Source organism: Trichomycterus rosablanca, chromosome 1 (assembly GCF_030014385.1).
Source record: "Trichomycterus rosablanca isolate fTriRos1 chromosome 1, fTriRos1.hap1, whole genome shotgun sequence".
NCBI classification, from domain to species: domain Eukaryota; kingdom Metazoa; phylum Chordata; class Actinopteri; order Siluriformes; family Trichomycteridae; genus Trichomycterus; species Trichomycterus rosablanca.
Window position 1 is genome coordinate 62449363 of NC_085988.1, and position 18895 is coordinate 62468257.

At 37.0% G+C, this 18895-nt stretch overlaps 1 protein-coding gene across 1 annotated transcript in view; it reads right to left on the reverse strand.

Annotated features, from left to right (window-relative positions):
• The window catches only part of cped1 (cadherin-like and PC-esterase domain containing 1), a 97034-nt gene continuing 78139 nt past the window's right edge, over window positions 1-18895 (reverse strand). The window contains exons 15-21 of the mRNA XM_063005189.1: window positions 14593-14692; window positions 13843-13979; window positions 8256-8476; window positions 5997-6098; window positions 5253-5340; window positions 4391-4537; window positions 1-346 (exon numbers count right to left, since the gene is read on the reverse strand). Coding sequence (XP_062861259.1) covers window positions 125-346; window positions 4391-4537; window positions 5253-5340; window positions 5997-6098; window positions 8256-8476; window positions 13843-13979; window positions 14593-14692 — 1017 coding nt within the window. The 3' untranslated portion in view covers window positions 1-124. The remainder of the gene's footprint in view (window positions 347-4390; window positions 4538-5252; window positions 5341-5996; window positions 6099-8255; window positions 8477-13842; window positions 13980-14592; window positions 14693-18895) is intronic.

The window sequence follows — 18895 nt, forward strand, 5'->3', positions numbered from 1 at the left end:
CACTTAATAGAATAGTAGGATATTAACAGCTTAACTGTATTATGCATTAACCTTTTAAAAAAATATGCTTGTTATTTTGTTTTTTAACTTGTCACCAATCTGTGATGCCAGATACAGATGTCCTTCAGTCTTGGTTACGTGTCCTGTTGTGAGTATAATGTCTGCACAATCTGCTCAGCAGAATTTCCGAGTAGACTTCGTTCACTGTTCCCTTCACGTGGTAGGACGAGCTGGGTCTGGATGATGGCTCTGGTGACGTACTTGTCGAACTCACACTCCCTCCAGTATGGCTCACTATCTGCAGCCTCTTGTGGGCAGGCACTGTGGGCGTTGATGGCTTACTAACCTGTAAAGAACATAGCAGTGTTAACATAGTGTTAATGAATGCAGCAGGTGTCGAGGTCTGGTGGCATTTAATTAATGACCTGTTATACATATACAAAAATGGATGCAAGGCAGAAATACATCCTGGACAGGCCTCCAATCCATTGTGGCGGCAAACAAAGGCATTTGACTGATAGAGCATGGATCTCAGTGATGGTAGACTAGTGTAATGGACTGCTGCACCATCTAAGCGTCCCATTGAAAATGATCATTTAAAAAAATGGAAAAAAATTAACTTTCTTAACTGAAGATTTAAATTAAAACAAAAGCCTCAGTCAATTTAATCCATTCATCCATGGTCTGTTTCACCACTGCTTTATCCTGGTCATGGTCACAGTTGATGTAATTCATTGGGTGAAAGGTAGAAAACACCCAAGATAGGTCCCAGTCTATCACAGGACACACACACACACAGACATACACTCACTCCTAGAGCAATTTTTAGTATTTCCAATTGGCCTGACGAATGTCTTTGAACTTGTGAAGGGGAACCAGTGCACCCTCCAACAGCATTCATCAACCACCAAAATATGTCATGCAGGGTCCCAATCCCAAGGTTGAGAGCCACTGACATAGTGTAAAATGAATGCACCAAATTAAATGCATTTATTATATTTATTACACATTTAGTGAATGTCCCATGATCAACATTTTAGGTATTTCATTTTTATACAGTTTTAAAAAAAATTGACCATTGGGGTTCCTGGCATGATACTCAACAGACATAAAGTAATAAATAAAGTAGCATGGTTCTCTGTACATGATGAGACTGTCATACATGTTGGAGAAGGCATTTTAGCCTGCACTGCTTAGCCAGCAAGGGCATCATATGGGCATCTAAGGTCACCAGAGTACACAGGAAAATTGAGCATCTCTAAATTGGGTGCATTTTTTCAAATAGAAGCTGTATTGTAATGGCCAAAGGACTTGGTTGAAGTATCTCTAAGACAGTAAGTGTTGCTGACAGGCAATGGTTACCGTGGTCAGAACACACCAAGAATGGCCGAGGAGGGACAAGCCACAAACCACTAAAAGTTGCTGGGCAGCCAAAACTCACTGATGGCAGAGGACATAAAGGCTATGGTGTCTAATACAGTACAACAGAACGACTACTGCGGCTAAAACTGCAGATCAATAATAACAGTGATGGGATGAATGTGTTTGGGGCTGCATAGTCACAGGCCAGTCAACTCCTGTCCACCACTGAAGAACCTACACTGGGCACACAGGCATCAGAACTGACACTGGCAAATCCTGTTTTATCGCAGATCATGTAGATGGCCATGTGCATTGTTTACCATGAAAGAAAAGTTAAAGGACATGCTGGTAATATTCTGGTACTAGATACCACATGACTCCTTTAAGTGTCTTGTGAAGTCCATGTCTTAGCAGGTCAGTGCTGCTTTTACAGCATTTTAGGCAGGTGGTCCTAATGTTTTGGCTCACTGGTGTATTAGATTGGTAGACAGGTTTTTAGAAGGTAGGAAAACTGTCATTGTGAACAATGCAGCAATGTAAGACACATTAGCCTCGGACCAGCCATGGTGAATTAGACTGGTATTTTCTGGTGTATCAGTAGGTCAGAGTGCTGTTTTTAAAGCCCCATATGGAAATGCAATGTCACCACTTCACACACTTCATACCTTCCTCATCGGCACTCATCCAGTTCTTTTACGAGTTAATAAAAACTGTTGTAATTGCTAAATACTCATGAACTGAGCCAAGTGCTAAATTATAGTCAAATAAAAAAGCAACATGAATGCTCTGTAAAACGAGACTTTATTGAACTGGAAGGGCCGGATGTGTTTGTAAACAGATGTGTGTATATGAATGGAACTGGCTGGCTGGTAATTGTAGAAACAGTCGTTTTCGGTCACACACACACACACACACATGGGGAACTGAAGTGGTGGCTGGTGTAATACTCGAGAGATATTAGATTTATGGTAACATCAATAAAAAGATTGAAATAATAACTGAAGTGCTATAATCAAAAAATAATGATACATTTAATAAAAGGCCAGTTTGTTTATATGATAACTTGCATGACCCTTGGTTATATTTATATAATTTTAAAGTTAATATAAATGACAGAGGTGTATGCTGATTAGAAGTTAATGTGTATTTACAGTGTCTAGATTTTTTATTATTATTTTTTTTTTTTTCTTCTTTAATATGTCATCTAGCTCTAGCTCTCCTGACATGTCCATGTGCACTATTATACAACCTCCAACCTCAGTACTTGGTGGAACATCCTTCAGCCTTAAAAACCTGAAATAAGCAATTTCAGTTAGTGCGAACAAGATTCTAACACCTCTTTTGTGGAATCTTCGCCTGTTCTTCCCAAAAAAAAGCTTCCAAGGTCAAAGAGGTTAAATTTCACCACAGAAGGCATAACATTCCCCCTCAAAATGCCTTGGTCTTTCTGTGAATCCATGATGCCAGTTACACAGTCAACACTGCCAGTTCCTGCAGCAGAAAAACATTCCAACATCAATGGCCCACCTCCATGCTTTACCATGGGGACAGTATTCTTCTGGTCGAAAGCCTCATCTTTCTTGCGCCAGATAAACCGTTGAGCCAAACAATTCCGGTTTTAATTAATTACTTAATAGAACAGAACTATGTCCAGAACTATGCAGGTCTATCCAAATTCCTTCTGGCATATTTGAGTAAACCTTTTCTGTGCTTCTTAATCAAGAGTGGTACACACCATGGAGTCTGACTATGAAGTCCTTGGTTAAGTAATCTTATAATCGCCATTGACACATTTGTCCCATTTGAGGGCATTGTGGTGGCTTAACGGTTAAGGTACTGGATTAGTAATCAGAAAGTTCAAGCCATACCACCACCAAGTTGCCACTGTTGGGTCTCTAAGCAAGGCCTTCAATTGCTCAAACTATATTCAAAATAATTGTAAGTCGCTTTAGATAAAAGCGTCTGCTAAATGCTGCAAATGTAAATTTGTCCCAGCCTTTGGGTCCTCTGGTAAGTCTTTTCAGTAACATCTGAAAAAAATTACCCAGATGTTACATCTTTTCAGTAACATAGACCTATAGCCTCTAGGCCAAATTCTGGGCTCTCTTTTCTGACTAGGCAGGTTTGCTGCTATACCATAAATCTGGATACTCCCAGTAGAGTCTCTAGGAATTTCAAGTTTTCAGAAAATGTTCTTATATCAATTGACCTTTTGGTGCAATTAAATGATTTGTTCTCTTAACTACTGTGACAGCTCCTTAGTTTTCAGCATTGCTGCAACACTTGAACACATCTCTGGGTGGTGTTTATATAACACATCATAGCTAAAGCAAAGTAAGGATGGTAACTCAGTTCCAGTGGTTTAATCATGTTGCAACCCATTATTATTATGTAGGGGGTTGAATAACTGACATGGCAGTATTAACAATATACGTATCTTGCTATTCTAAGATACATAATTTATTATCTTGGTTGCTGTATCATTAAACTGATAAAGACTTCATTTAAATCAACATGTAGCTCTGCAGAAAAGTTCAGTGTCAGCCTATAGCTGAAGAAGATGACCTGACTGTTGGTCTTATAAAATGGCAAGGGTGAGTTATAGAACAAAGTCATGTCAAATTTAAAATTATGCCAATGAGGAGCGAAACACAACGGCAATAATTAATTAGTTATGTATTGTGTAAAGAATAAGAGAAATATCAGCCCAGCATGACTTGCGGATAGTGTTGCCAAGTTATTTAATATTAACTTAATATGTCCAGTCCAATCCAAGCTAAACTGTTCAGTCTGGAGATAGCGTTATTAAAGCAGTAAAACAAAATCTTCTTTATTTACCAAACACCTGACAAAATTTATGTCAACCTAATTGACCAGCAGTAAATGTGATGTCATGAATGTCCACAAATGACCAGTAAACAGTATGGATGGACAAAAAAATACTGCCAGTAAATATTTTGATTCCAATAATAATTATAGGAATTTTAATTTTCAGGTTAAAGCATGCACATGAAGGTCGAGTGCTCACCTCATGGAAATGGCAGGCACAGCGGCCTTGCAGGAACTCCTTATAGCGGCCCATGGTGATGCTAAAAGTGTTGATCACCTCAAACCCCATTCGCTTTGCGTTTTCCAGAATGTTTTTATTCACACCATAAAGCTCCTGGATTCCTTTCTAAAAATGACATAGGAAACAAAGTGTGTACCAATAGATCCAAGAGTAACAATATTAAAACTGACAGGCTATTTATTGCAAACTTTATATGCTAAAAGTGCTAATACTTTTTATTTAAACTGTAGCCCAGGGCCCATGTGTAATAATAAAAAAGGCTGTCACATGAAATCTCATCTACTGAATGACGTTTTATATCATTTAAAATTTGCAAAATAACGATAATAGTAATATGTATTATTATATTTGAGAAACAAGTATAACAATAATTACAACAATAATAATATCTCTGTGCCTACCTAATATACAGGTAGAGGTGTTTCAGTATAAAGCAGCAAAAAGTCAGTGTCAATTTGCTGTTTATTTTAATATACTGTACTATATTGGCACTTGGCATGATGCATTTGCACAGCCTGACATGATGCTAATAATTTAAAACCTGGATCTAAGCAATAGTGCACAAACACACTACCTTTACATCCGACTGACATGAGATCATGAGTTTATTCATGTCTTAAATAAGGACCGACACCACAGTTTCTGTAAATATACTCACTTGATAATAAAGAACACATTTTAAAGAACATCTAAAAATCCCTACAAGTTTGTGGATACAAGTTACCTTATTTATCAATATTATGATGTCACTATCAAAACATCTATTATTATCCAATTAGCATTTTTGATGATATCTATCCTCAACTTCCACAGTACTCACCAAAGACAGAGAATGAATGCCATCCACTGGTAGATGAAAGCCCATTCCCAAAGATTTCACCACCACCACAATATTTTGCAGCTTCTCTCTGTAGGATAATTGCAAACTGTTAAGGTGACCTTAGCCATAATGATTTAATAAACCTATCACAGTGGAGTGATGTAAATAACTTATAACTTTATGATTGCATAATTTAAATTTACTATTGTTTTTCATTGTATCCTATTTTTCCAAACTCTTCAGGTCCATGCATATTTTTCAATCCCAAGAACTGCTTCAGCTGTGCAAAACACAGGCCACAAGGAAGGAAACACACTCTTGACAGGGTGTCAATGTACTGTAGGGTGAGACACACTCACACATTAGTACACACTTAATCACACTCAGGGACAATTTAGAGTAGCCAGTTCACTTCCTATATTTAGGTTTTTGGAGATGGAGATGGAAGAAAACAAAGGTTAACCAACATGGACATGGGTAAATGGTGATCAGAAACAGGAATCTGGTCCCCAGGACCTATGTTTGCCTGTCTTGCTGTCCAGCACCCACTCCACCACATTTTAAAAGGGTTTTTATATGTGTCAGACTGTCAATGTATCAAAAATGGATTAGAGTACAAATTAATAAAATATATCTGAATACATTACAAAGAAATTGGAAAAATGTAAACGTAACAAATGGAGCCCAACAGCCAGCACTGACTGGAAACAGGCATTGGTAGAAAACATTTTTGCATGTGTTTACCTCTTCAGCACCTGCTTCATGGTTTTAAGGTGCTCTAGACTGAGCCACTGAACCCCTCCAGCAACCAGCACTGTCTGAGGGGAGTTTTCCAGAGGTCGTGACCTGTCACGGGTGACAGACAAGAGCATTAAAAGTCAAAGCTCAAATACCTGTAATTGCTGTAAATTAGCTATTTACCTAAATGTATCTTTTCCAAGTACACTTAGATGTAAATATACAGCAAGGGCTAAAAGCTGAACACCAATGGTGAACATGCTTCTACTTTGTAAATACATATGTTTAAAAATTTGTTTTTCATTACAAGTTTGAAACCTCAAAGCTTTGCAAATAAAACTTAAAGGCAGAAGAAAGAACTTCAAGGAGTTCTGACTGGCATGAACTTTCCTCCAGAGTCACCTGACTTAAGCATCATTAAATATTTATGCTGGAATCAGCATGAATATTAGACTCAAACATTGATTATCAGACTTTGTGCAAACTTGTAAAGTCCATGCCAGCTTAAGTGCATTTTGTTGCATTTTGTCATTATAGTAAACGGGAGGACATGAATAAATTGTAACGCAAATTGTTATTTAAAAAATCTATATAAAAATGCAAAATAGAAGCATGTTTAGTAGTGGCCTTAGACTTTTCGTTCCAAATATATATGGGTAAAATAAATTTAAAGTCAAAGACCCTAGGTATTCAATTCCTCACTTCTATACTAATTATTTCTGGCAGGCAAAGGTGTAGCTATTTTAACTGTAGTAGTTTCTTTATACATTTAGGCTAATTACATGGGTACTTTATATGTTTGGTTTTTTCCACTTTCTGAAATGTCTATTAACAATACTACATCCACACCAGATAAACATAATCAGAGAGCTACCTTCTACCTCATAAATAGACATGAGCGGAATTTTTGTACTTAAGTACTTATTTTAAATCATGATGTCAGTGATTATAATATTAGCTGAACCTGCAAACCCAATATCTAAAAAAGTTGTGACAGTAGAAACAATGTAAATGAAAACAGACTTTTGCAATGATTTGCCAATCCTGGGTGACCTTTATTAAACTGAAAACAGTAATATGACAAAGTAATTAATTCAGAAAGTATTCACACCCCTTGACTTTTTTCTACACTATATTTTGATGTGAGTTTGATTTCTTACTGCAAATCAGATGGCTGCAACATGATGGGACAATTGTAGCCTAGTGGGTAGAGCTTTGGGCTATCAATCAATAGGTTGAGAGTTTAAATCCCGGCTTTGCCATGCAGTCACTGTTGGGCCCTTAACCCTTATGGCTCCAGGTGTGCCGTACAGTAACCCTGAGCTCTGACCCCAGCTTGCAAACAAGCTCGGATATGCAAAAAAATAATTTTGTTCTACTATACTACTGTACACCTGTATATGTATATATGAGAAATAAAGGCATTCTATTCTATTTTCCGTAAAGTCTGGACACATGGGCTAAACACTTATTTTCAATAAATTTAAATACATTTTAACAACATTTTATTTTATTAGAATATTAATCAATAACATCTTCAATGTGATTTCCACTATTTGTAATGCAATATGTACATGTGTGTATTTTAGTAAACATATAGTTAGTGATGTTTCTGTTGTGTCCAGACTTTAAAGACACCCTGTATGAATATAAGATCTTGTCTAGAATATACAGTATGTAGATATGTTTTACCGGTTTTGATGTCCTAACAGAAAAAAATAAAAAAGAAGAGAGAAATTCTGCACTTTATTGGATTTTTATCCTAACGACAAAAACTGATTTCCACTGCTGGGTGTGTAACCAGGGCAACAGACACGCTTGCACTTTCAGCATCTGTGAAACAAATATTTCCTCAGTCGGTACCCACATCAGTAGGTGAGACCAGGAGGGCTAAGCCAGCAGCAGTTACTCTTTACACATTACTTACCCACAGACCCCCCTAAATCAGTCTTCAGGTTACTCACACAGCCCACATCACAATGACTGACATATGCTTGCACATATACAGCCTTGGTAAATGTGTCTGTTAACAAAGTTTTTGCCACATGAATCAATCACCACACCAGCACATCTACAGCTCAGAAACCACGAGAATTCCACAAACACATGGAGACACAATCTTTAAATCTGATATATCTGCTAAAGCCACTTTCTAACACACCCCCAGGAACCCATGTGAAAATGGGGGGAAACAGCAACACACTGACATACCCTGTTTAACTTAAATATTATGTAATGTAATATAATTTAATAATGAGTATAGACCTTTGTATGAGCTGTTCCAGTGCTTGCTGGAAGGTGGGTCTCTGGCTCCTGTGGAGCCAGAACTGTGGATAGTATGAGTAGCTGATGAGTGTTCGACCATGATTCAGGCTGTCATACTGGATAACATCATGAGCCTTGTCCCAATATTCCAAAGTAGTGTTTACTCGCTCCATCAGGTAGTACATCATCCCCCGGTTAGTGGAGTCGCCGATGAACAGGACCTGAAGGAAAACAGGGAAATAGTCACATGTATGTAGTAAGTCTGTTGGTATACTGTTGGATAACTCCTCAATGTTAAAATCATTGTTATTTAGGGCAATAAAGCAGTATATTATTTAAATTAATTAATTAATTAATAATAATAATAATATTTAATTACATTGTCACATTTACTTCATTAATTATTCTCAATGAATATTAAGGCTACAAATAATATATATTTTTTAAATAATCTTGTCAAAGTAAAATAAATCCAATTGTAATTGACATTACAAGTGCAAGAGAAAGTAAGTAAACCCTTTGAAAGGTATGATATGTTGTGGTTTTCTAATTCACAATTATAGACAAACACTATAATAACACACAAATTATGAATCCTTTATTCTGTTTAATATCACTGCAGTAAATTATTACAAAATCCATCATAAATTATATTGTTAATTTAGATAATTGTAAAAAATCATGTATTTACACACCAAGCTGAACCAAAAAATTATGACCACCCACCTAATATGCTGTCAAAACAGCTCTGATTCACTGAGACATAAACTCCACAGGACATCTGTGGTATCTGGTACCAGGACATTACCAGCAGGTCCTTTAACTTTGTAAATTGGTGTTTAATGTACAAAGTAGAAGCACCTGAACTAATAATACACAAACAGGTGTACTGTTTATGTATTGTGGCATTTGAGAGGCATAAGGAAACACTTTTATTAAGACGAATCTCTTGTGTGAAGTACAAGGGTGTGGAAAAAGAGGCCAAATCTGATATACAGCAGATCCCTCCCACTTAACGAACAAGTGATAATAAACACATAGGACACTAATGCACTTAATCAACTAATTAACTTAATGCACTATTTGCTACATCACTCAAACTCATCTCACTCTACACAAACACTTCTAAAACAATTCAACTGCTATTACTGTTTTAGCCATAGGTGTGCTGCATCATGGTATACAGCGCTCCCACAGCCAGTGATGTAGAAAGGCAGGGCATCCTGGAGGAACCCATGCTGGCCTCTCGCCACAGTATGTATTGAGCACATTGAGCAAGCAGCCACAGTTCAATTTTAATTAAACTATCCCCTTCTTCAAACACAGCCAATCATATCTGTGTAAATGCCTGAACAGCCAATAGCACTGCTGAGATTTGAACTCCAGATTTCAGTGGTGGTGGGCTAACAACCAGCTGTACAGCTGTGTCACCCAAGCACCTAATTTATTATGGTATTTATGATGTAATAAAATAGATATTATAGGTGTTTTTTGGTTTGCCTCTAAAAAATGTGATAACAAAAAGTGGTGTTGTTTTACATCAGAACAGATGTAGAAGATTCACAAAAAGTAAGTATGATGTATGTATTACTAGAACTAGATATGCCTGGTGATGAGGTGATGGATGTGTATGTGTGAGCCAGACACACACACACACACACACACTTTATCACCATGGCATCAGAAACAAACAAAACAGATCAAACTCTAAAATTCAAACTGACACACACTTATGCCACAATACAACCCTCTTCATACCCCTCTTCCCTGTTTCATGCATCCACTTAAAGAAAGTCTAAAATGAATGAAAGGAGTAGGAGAAGTAAATAGGGAGTAAACAGTTGTGATACTGGAAAAGTGGAAGTAAGCTGGTTGAGATGATAGCCTTTCAGCAGCACTTGACAAGTCACAGGTGGTTGACAGGTTTTTGGGGAAAAGAAAAGTCGGCACAAGAAATGCCATCTTAAATCATACGGTTGTGAATGTGTGTGTTGTAATCAGACAAGCTGACTAAAGAAGGGCAGCGAATAGAGAAATGGTCTATGTAGTTTGGGAGGGCTGGATAATTACAGTTGTTATTAATTTAATTAATTAATTATTTCCATCAAGGCTGGAGAAACCAGCAAACTAAATAAACTGGTTAGAAAAGCCAGCTCTGTGGTGGGTCTGGAGCTGGACAGTCTGGAGGTAGTTTGTGAGAGGAGGATAAAGGACAAAATCAGAGCGATTCTGGACAATGTCTCTCACCCTGTCAATGAGGAACTGGGCAGCTGGGCAGTTTATTTAGTCATAGGCTTATTCCACCAAAAAGCAAGACAGAGCGCTTTGTGCCCACTGCCATCAGGCTGCATAACAGCAGCAGAATACACAGGCTGTCCTCACACTGACTAGCAGCCGGGTATGTGTATACTGTATATGCGTATGTATATACAGTGTCTTCCTGTAAAGTTGTAATTTGTCACTACTGTATTTATTTAATTTTACTTTAATTTTATTTTATTCTACTCTGTTTAATTTTCTATAACTGCATTTACTTATTTACTTATTTTTTTAGTTATAAAATAGTAAAACCATGAAAGCATAATTGTTTTAACACAAAGTACTATGAGGTTTCATAGTGCAAAACTATGTAATAATTTTGTTTCTTTAATACAATCCAGTATAACCCCCAAAAAAACACGATTTTACAGCATTGCATAGGTATGCCAGCTTTATCAGATTATAAAATCTCAAAGCTACTATAGCTTTACAACAATGGCAGAAACTAATAATACATAAATAATAGGGCAGTCACACGATTAAAAATTTCAATCATGATTAATCGCGATTAAAGAACCAAATTAATTGCGATTAATCGACTGCAAAAATAACTAAACAAAATTTGAAGTTATGCACATTTTTATTGTAAGAACATGTTTACCAATAAAAAATGTAATAAAATTATGATAAAATTATTACATCTAAATGATCTTTAGAAAGCCAGCCAATGTCTATATAGAGTTGTTAACAGTTACCTATCTTTAAGCCAATTACTTAAAATAACAAGTCTGTTCACATTATTTAGCAAAAGTGAGAATCTTTTCCTGTTCATAACCCTGCCACTGAAAACAGGCGTTCAGGGTACTACAATAAACCATTTCTAGATGCAACACGTATAACGTCATGTAGACCCACATTGTTAATTGGGCTTTCCATACAAATTCCTGCCAAATAAAGTTGCTTGAGCTCATTTTGCCTGTAACGCGTATCCATGTGCTTTGACCGAAGATGCTACTGAAGCGGCAAAAGACTTCGATCAAATAACTGTAATTATAAAACGGATAGTTCCGGTCCTAAAATCTGATTGGCTGAGCCGCGTTTGAAGCCGTTGTAAAATCCCCGATAAACGCACACCTAGGACCACCTCACATCATTCCATATTAATACGCCACTGAATAGAGAAAGTTAATGTTATTTTCGCCCTCACGGTGCCTAGCAACACTGTTAATCGGATTACCTTGCGTCGCGGAAGAATGCTTTATTGTAAGTTTATACACAATAAATACATTTATGATTAAACTGTTGTATTTATTATATTTTATGTTGACCGCCGTTTTATAAAAGCAATAAGCCACTCGAGACCGTGCGTTACTGTTACGATTTTAGCACGGGGAAAGAAGTTTTAGGCACTCCGCTTCGCGTCGTGCCAAAAACGTCATCCCCGTGCTAAAATCACAGTAACGTACGGCCTCTCGTGGCTTATTGCTTTAATTTGTCTAGTGATGATTTCTTACGCTTTTTGAAAACAAAAATTATTATTCAAAACATGCTACATTTCGCAATATGTAGCAGCTTGAGTAATTTGTAACTCAGGACCGCAAACTGGAAAAAGACCCGTGTTATCACTATACAGTACAAACACAATGTTGCTGTGTTAAAGCAGTGCAAATTACCACAGAGACACATATTTAAAGTGGCACAAACACAGCCCAATAAAACTTCGTTTGATTAAAAATTTTATTCTTGATTAATTTTTTTAATCGTGATTAAAGTTTGAACGTGTTAATCACGTTAATTAACGCAATTAACGACAGCCCTAATAAATAACTAACTTTTTGCTATGCCAAACCTTCAACACTTAATGTTAAGTCTTGGGTAAACTTGCTGTGTATGTGCAGGTGTGGGTGTGTGTTGTCGATCTTGTGACCCCAGTAAGTGAAGGGGAAAGGCTGAGCTCTGTAACGTGAATGACAGAGTGGCAGGTTGCAGATTTTGGCTTTAATATCTCCTTCCCTGCTGTGTTTAACGTGCACTTTTACAAGCCCTGTTATAAAAGATTAATACAGAGCGAGCTTTACATCCAGCTACTCTGTAGAGAAAATGAACCTGTGCTACATCATCATGTAATATAAACCACATGCATCTCCCACCAACACTGAGGGAAAATGTCTTTATTATATAGTACAATTAATTCTACTTCTCTTCATTTTCCCTACCGTTTTATATTACTTTTGTCGTTTCTGTAGTATATTCAGCACATGTAGAACGTTTCCACAGCTGCTTAAACTAAAGCTTTAGGCTTATTCCAGTGCGTTGTTTGTTCTATAGTTTTTAATTACAGAACAAATGCTATTTAGAGTATAGTTTGGAGATTTTAAATGCAAATAATGTAAATAAAAAAGCCAAGTACTGTTTCAGCATGACTGTTTCCCTGCTCACAAAACACGATGTGCAATGTGGCCTATAGAGAACCCAGACCTCAGCCTCATTGAACACCTTCAGGATGAATTGGAATAGCGATTACAAACCAGGACTTCTTGTCCAACACCAGTGCTTGGAAACATAAAGGTATGGAAGTGTGCTGCATCCACATATTAATGGAAAGTACACAAGATTGTGTCATATCTCGAGACTAACAAGTTGCTCAAACCACCATTAGTCAAGGGGGTCAGGGTTATGACAGGTCTGTCACTCCTAGACATGAATGTCAATTCACTATAGGGCATCAAACTCAACGATTCATTCACTTATGCAATTTAAACAAATTCCACTTTCTATATATTTTGGGAAGATGAATAATACTCACTCACTTTCTTAACCACTTATCCAATTAGGGTCGTGCTGCTGAAACCTATCCCAGCTTTTCAATGGGCACAAGTCACACAGTAACACCCTGGACAGGGCGCCAGTCCATCGCAGGGCACACACACACACCCAATCACCTATACAGCAATTCAGTGTCTCCAATTAACCTGCATGTTTTTGGACTGTGGAAGGAAACTGAAGCTCCCGGAGGAAATCCATGCAGACATGGGGAGACAATGCAGACTCTGCACAGAAAGGACCCGGACTGCCCCGCCTGGAAATTGAACCCAGCTGTGAGGCCACAGTGCTACCCACTAACTCACCATGCCACCTGATGAATGATACTTTATAACCCAAAGTAAACCCACACAGACATGGGAAATCATGCTCATTTACAGTAAATGGAGTTGAAAATTAAACCCAGCTCCCAGGAAACATGAAGATTTAAATAAAAAGGTTGAATGTCAGTTATATTTCTACACTGCTTGATCAATTAACAGTAATTTCACTATTTCTGTCGTACCTTCTTGTCCATCATGCATTGCTGCAGCTGTGCTTGCTCCAAAACAGGGTGGTAACAGCCGTCTGGTTGCCAGGTGACCTCACGCCAATCACACGTCCTGTTGTCTGAACAGCTTAAGCATGGTACCACCCAGCGCCCTACACACACAATAACATAAAAGTAATTTTAGCAATAGAGTCCATTTGTAGAGCCATCAATTCATAAACATCCATTTTTTCTGTTTCTAAAGTATAGCAGCTAGAATGATTTGCATAAGATTACAAGGCTGATCCAGATCAAACCTTTAATTGTGGCCAAAATGATTAATCCATAAAAACTTTGAGTTCCAAAACAGGTCAAATGATTAGAAAATACATTTAGCACCCCAAACTGTGTAACAGTATAGACAGAATGCTATTCTTTAAGACTTTAAGAATAAGTGTATTTATACTGCAAATGCAGTAAAGATATATTACTGAAGTAACACTTTACATATGGTCGTCAAAAGTCAGAATGGACTTAAACTCACTTAAAAGTAATAGTAATAAAAAGAGGGAGAAAATATATAAACCACAAAGGAGAGACATAATTTAGAATGATATAAAGTGTATATAATTACAGAGGAATGGAAAAGATTATATTACCATAAAAGCATTAGCACCACCTGACTTGACCTTAGGTGTGTTACAGCCAAGAAGATAGCTCAAATAAAACTAAATATTATGGCTACGTTACCAGTGGGAGCTGTTTTACTGTGTTAAACTCTCTCACCAGGTTCATCTCCTGAAGAACAAGGCTCATGTGCAGATCTGAGTCCAGAAACAGGCTGAAGACCGCAGGGCTGATCAGGCCTGACCACCAAACTGCAGTCCTTTAATAAACACAAAAAGAAAAAAATCACTGTGAGATTAGAGGACGTGCATAGTGAAATGAAATATGAAACTATATACTATATACTATAAACAATGAGTGTTCTTTAGAAAGTTTCCACACTTTTTAAAACTCAATTTATTAAGAATTTTAAAACCAAATGACATCACTTTTCTACATGGTCAGCTTCTGATGCATTTTTCCCAGCATCGTACCAACTTTTTAATGCCATCAGCAAAAAATGTTTTGGTTGAGCGAGTAGCCACTGATGCACCGCTGCTTTCACATTATCATCACATAAAAATCTTCTTCCCCTTAAAGCTTCTTAAAACGGTCCAAAAAGGTGAAAAACAGATGGCGCTAAATCCGGGCTATAAGCTCTCTCTCAGTCTCTCAGACTCAACCAATCACTACTCGTTCCGCCCTCACTGTTTCCAACAACAATATAAAAGTGGCAGAAAGTTTAAGCTTAAGAAAAGAGTAGTGCTATTAATCTTATATATATATATATGATGAAATATGATGAAAATGATAATTTTTAGCTGATAAAACTGACTTCGATTTTATTAATCAAGTCAGGAATGCTCATTTTTTCCATGCCATGCTTGAAGTTGTACTGTAGAACAAATGCACATCTTTTATAATGTTACAAAATAAGAATGATTTGATATTAAATTTATTGAAATTTAATGATGAGGTTTTTTTTTATTAAATAAATAGCAAAAACGTAAATATTTAAACATATATCTTCACATTTTCACATTCACATTTCATTCACAACTATCTTCAAGGTGTGTCTGGAACAAAACTGGTGTCCACCTGTGGCAAGTTTGAATTAATTGGACATAGTTTTAAAGGCACAGACCTGGGTCTATAAGGGCCCACAATTTACACTAACATGTCAGGGAGAACAAAAAGCAAACCATGAAATGCCTCTAGTATTGAATAAAGGGTCTGAATACTTGAGTACTCTGAGTAAGAGGTTTCAGTTTTCTGTTAAATTAGATTTTTTTAACTAGAAGAGCTTTAAAACCTGTTTTCACTTTGTCATTAGATGTGAATACGTAGGAAAACAAAGAGAATAAAATAAGTTCCCCCTATGAGTCTCAACAAGTGTATTTCAGGACCTTGCAATAAAAATATAAAAAATAATACAATGTTAAAAATAAGCACAAAGTTGCACAACTTATGAAACATGAGCAACACAAAAACAATAAATTCAACTTTCATCACATTTACTATTTGTACGTAAGGGGAAGCCAATAGAAACCTTTAACCCGTAACAACTATGTAGCATGGCATCTTAATTTTTGTTCCCATTAAAAATGGAACAGTGGTCTGTTGCCAAAATAAAAAAGAAAAGATTATATACTATCCCCTTATGCTGAAAAAAAATATGTCCAGATGATCAAATGTAATGTAAAAAACACAAAAGCAGGTCTGCAATGAATTAGAGGCTGGAACATGGGTTTGTAGTAGCCTAAAAATCAGAATAAACAATATTTTCTTTATCACTGTATTGCTTAGTTACCATGTAAAAGTTTTAGGGCATTATCTTTAAAAAATTTGCAGGAAATGAAATGAAAGTTAAAGCGGCTTTACTATTTGCCGTATATAAGCATGTAAACACCCTTCCTAATTGTTGAGTTCAGGTGTTTCAGACCCACTCATTTCTAACAGGTGTATAAAATCCATCATATTAATTTTATTGTATGCTTTTAAATTCAGGTAACAGTTTGGAATAGGCTTCTTCTGTTCTAGCATGACTGTGTCCCTGCTTATTTAAATTTTGACTTAATGGGCACAAATTCTCATAAACACTCCAGACTTTTGTGGAAGACCTTCCCAGAAGAGATATGCTGCTGGTTTTAAATAGGATGTCCAACATGCTAAAGATCAGGTGTCGTCCTTTTTTGGTCATATAGTGTATTGAAGCATATACTGTATAGGATTTTAAGCTTCAAAGATCATATGGTTTTGCTTTAGTGAATCTAAACAGAGTACGTGTGTTCCGTCTTCTCCTTACGTGTATATTGTTCCCCCCTCAACCAAATCAAAGCAATTTACACCTCTCAACACCACTGCTTGCTTTGCCACAGCCTTGCCAGTCGTCTGGGGTCAGAGGTCAGACTAACTGAACAGTATGGAAAGGGTCAGACCGCACCAGTGGGAGCCACAAGGTCTGGTTCCTCTACAAAGAACTCAAGGCCCTTCCCCAATCTACTTCTATCCATCTTCTTAGCTACGTTGCTGTACTTTACAGAGAGGATTCACACAGCTGTGTCACATTCCCCACCAGCCCACTGCTGCTCTCGACAAAGTGCCACAAGACAACTTAACAGGGATTTTCTTGTTCATACCTGCGGTCAGTGTATCCGTGCAAACATGGATGGACTTTTTGATTCGGCACAGGGTCGCATAAATCAGGGCGCTCGGCCGACGCAAAAGCGATCGGCGCTTTTCTTGTGCGCTTGCCCAGAAACTTCACACCATTGCGCCAAAGAAAAACGTTTGTAATTACAGTCCATTTAGAAGGAAACCATTTTTCTTGCTTTTATCTCCGTTCTTCCATCATGTGCCATCTTTCTGTTCACTCGGTAGAGAAAAGTGCTTCGTTCAAGGGCACCGTTCATTCCCCTGGCCCAATAACAGAGCAGCATTGACACTGAACAATGTGGACTAGATCAGTAGAGCAGTATGAAGTTTAGCTTTTGAGTGTTGAACTCTTAGCCCCAAGAAAAATGAAATAATAATACAAAAGTAAGGGATAAAATGCTGTACTATGCTAGATAAGTGTTAACAAAAAATTATCCACTATTAAGATGCATTTTGTCAACGTATACCTGTACTAAAATTAATCTATTTTGTTTAAGTAGATTAAGTAGATCTTTTAAAAAAAAACAAAAAAAACACAGTACCTGTTTACTTTAAAGAAGATTTTTGACAATTAAGTAAATTTGCTGACACAAAATATAGCTTTACTTTTTTTAGTCAGCTACTTTATACAAACCTCAATTCCAGAAAGGTTAGGACTACGTGAAATTCTAAAAAACTGAAATGGCAGTGGAAATACACTTTTACCTGTCTTCAGACAGAACAAAGACAATATGTTTCATGTTTTACATTATTAACTGTTTTAACCTTACTTTAAATGCAATTATTTTACTATTATATAATTATAACATTGAGTTAGGACAGGGCAAATTTTAAGACAAATTCGCTGGTTCAGTTGCCACTATTGGACTTTTGAGCAAAGCCTTTAACCTTAAACTACTTGTATTCAGTTACATCTTCTAAAATATTATAATATTTATATTTATTATAAGTGCAAGGATTTGGATTTTTTCCTCCAGTACATTATCGAAAGATCCAGGGATTTTAGATTTGTGGAACATTATTAAGTGCAAAATACTTAGAGTAGGCTAATTTACTTATATGTTTGCATCCCCCCCCCCCATTTTCACCCCTAATCTAGTCATATTCAATCACCCTGATTGTGTTATGCTTCACCTCTAGTGATGCAACCCTCCACTGCTGACTGAGGAGCTTCGCAACTGACACACCCCCTCTGACATGTGTGCCGTACAACTGCATCTTTTCACCTGCACAAAGCGAGTTCATATGCGGATCAGCCTTGTGCACGAAGAGCCACACCCTGATCAGCGTTATTCCTCTACTCTGTGCAGGCGCCATCAATTAGCCAGCAGAGGTCGTAATTGCACCAGTTGTGAGGAACCCTGGTCCAGCTGTCCCATTCTATGAACAACACCCAATCGTTGGTCATGCAGCCCCCCAGCCCAGCCGAATGGCAGAGCTGAGATTTGATACAATGTATTCAAAATCCCAGCTCTGGTGTGCTAGCGTATTTGACCACTGCACCACCTGAGCGACTTGATATATTTTATCTTAAAGATACTTTGATAATAACTATATAACACAACCTCACCATGTAAAACCAATCCTGTCTAAACAGGGCTTATGAGTAGCCTTTATATAAAAAAAATCAAAATAAAATTTTTTTCTTTTCTTTTATATCATTTATAAAAGAAAAATTTGTCTATACAATGTATGTATATACAAGTAACCTTCAAAAAAGTTTTCACACTTTTTTCAAAACATATTTTGGTTAGAAACAGTGAGGGCAGGAGGAGTAGTAATTGGTCGTGTCTGAGAGAATTAAGGGCATCTGATTTCCACCTTTTTG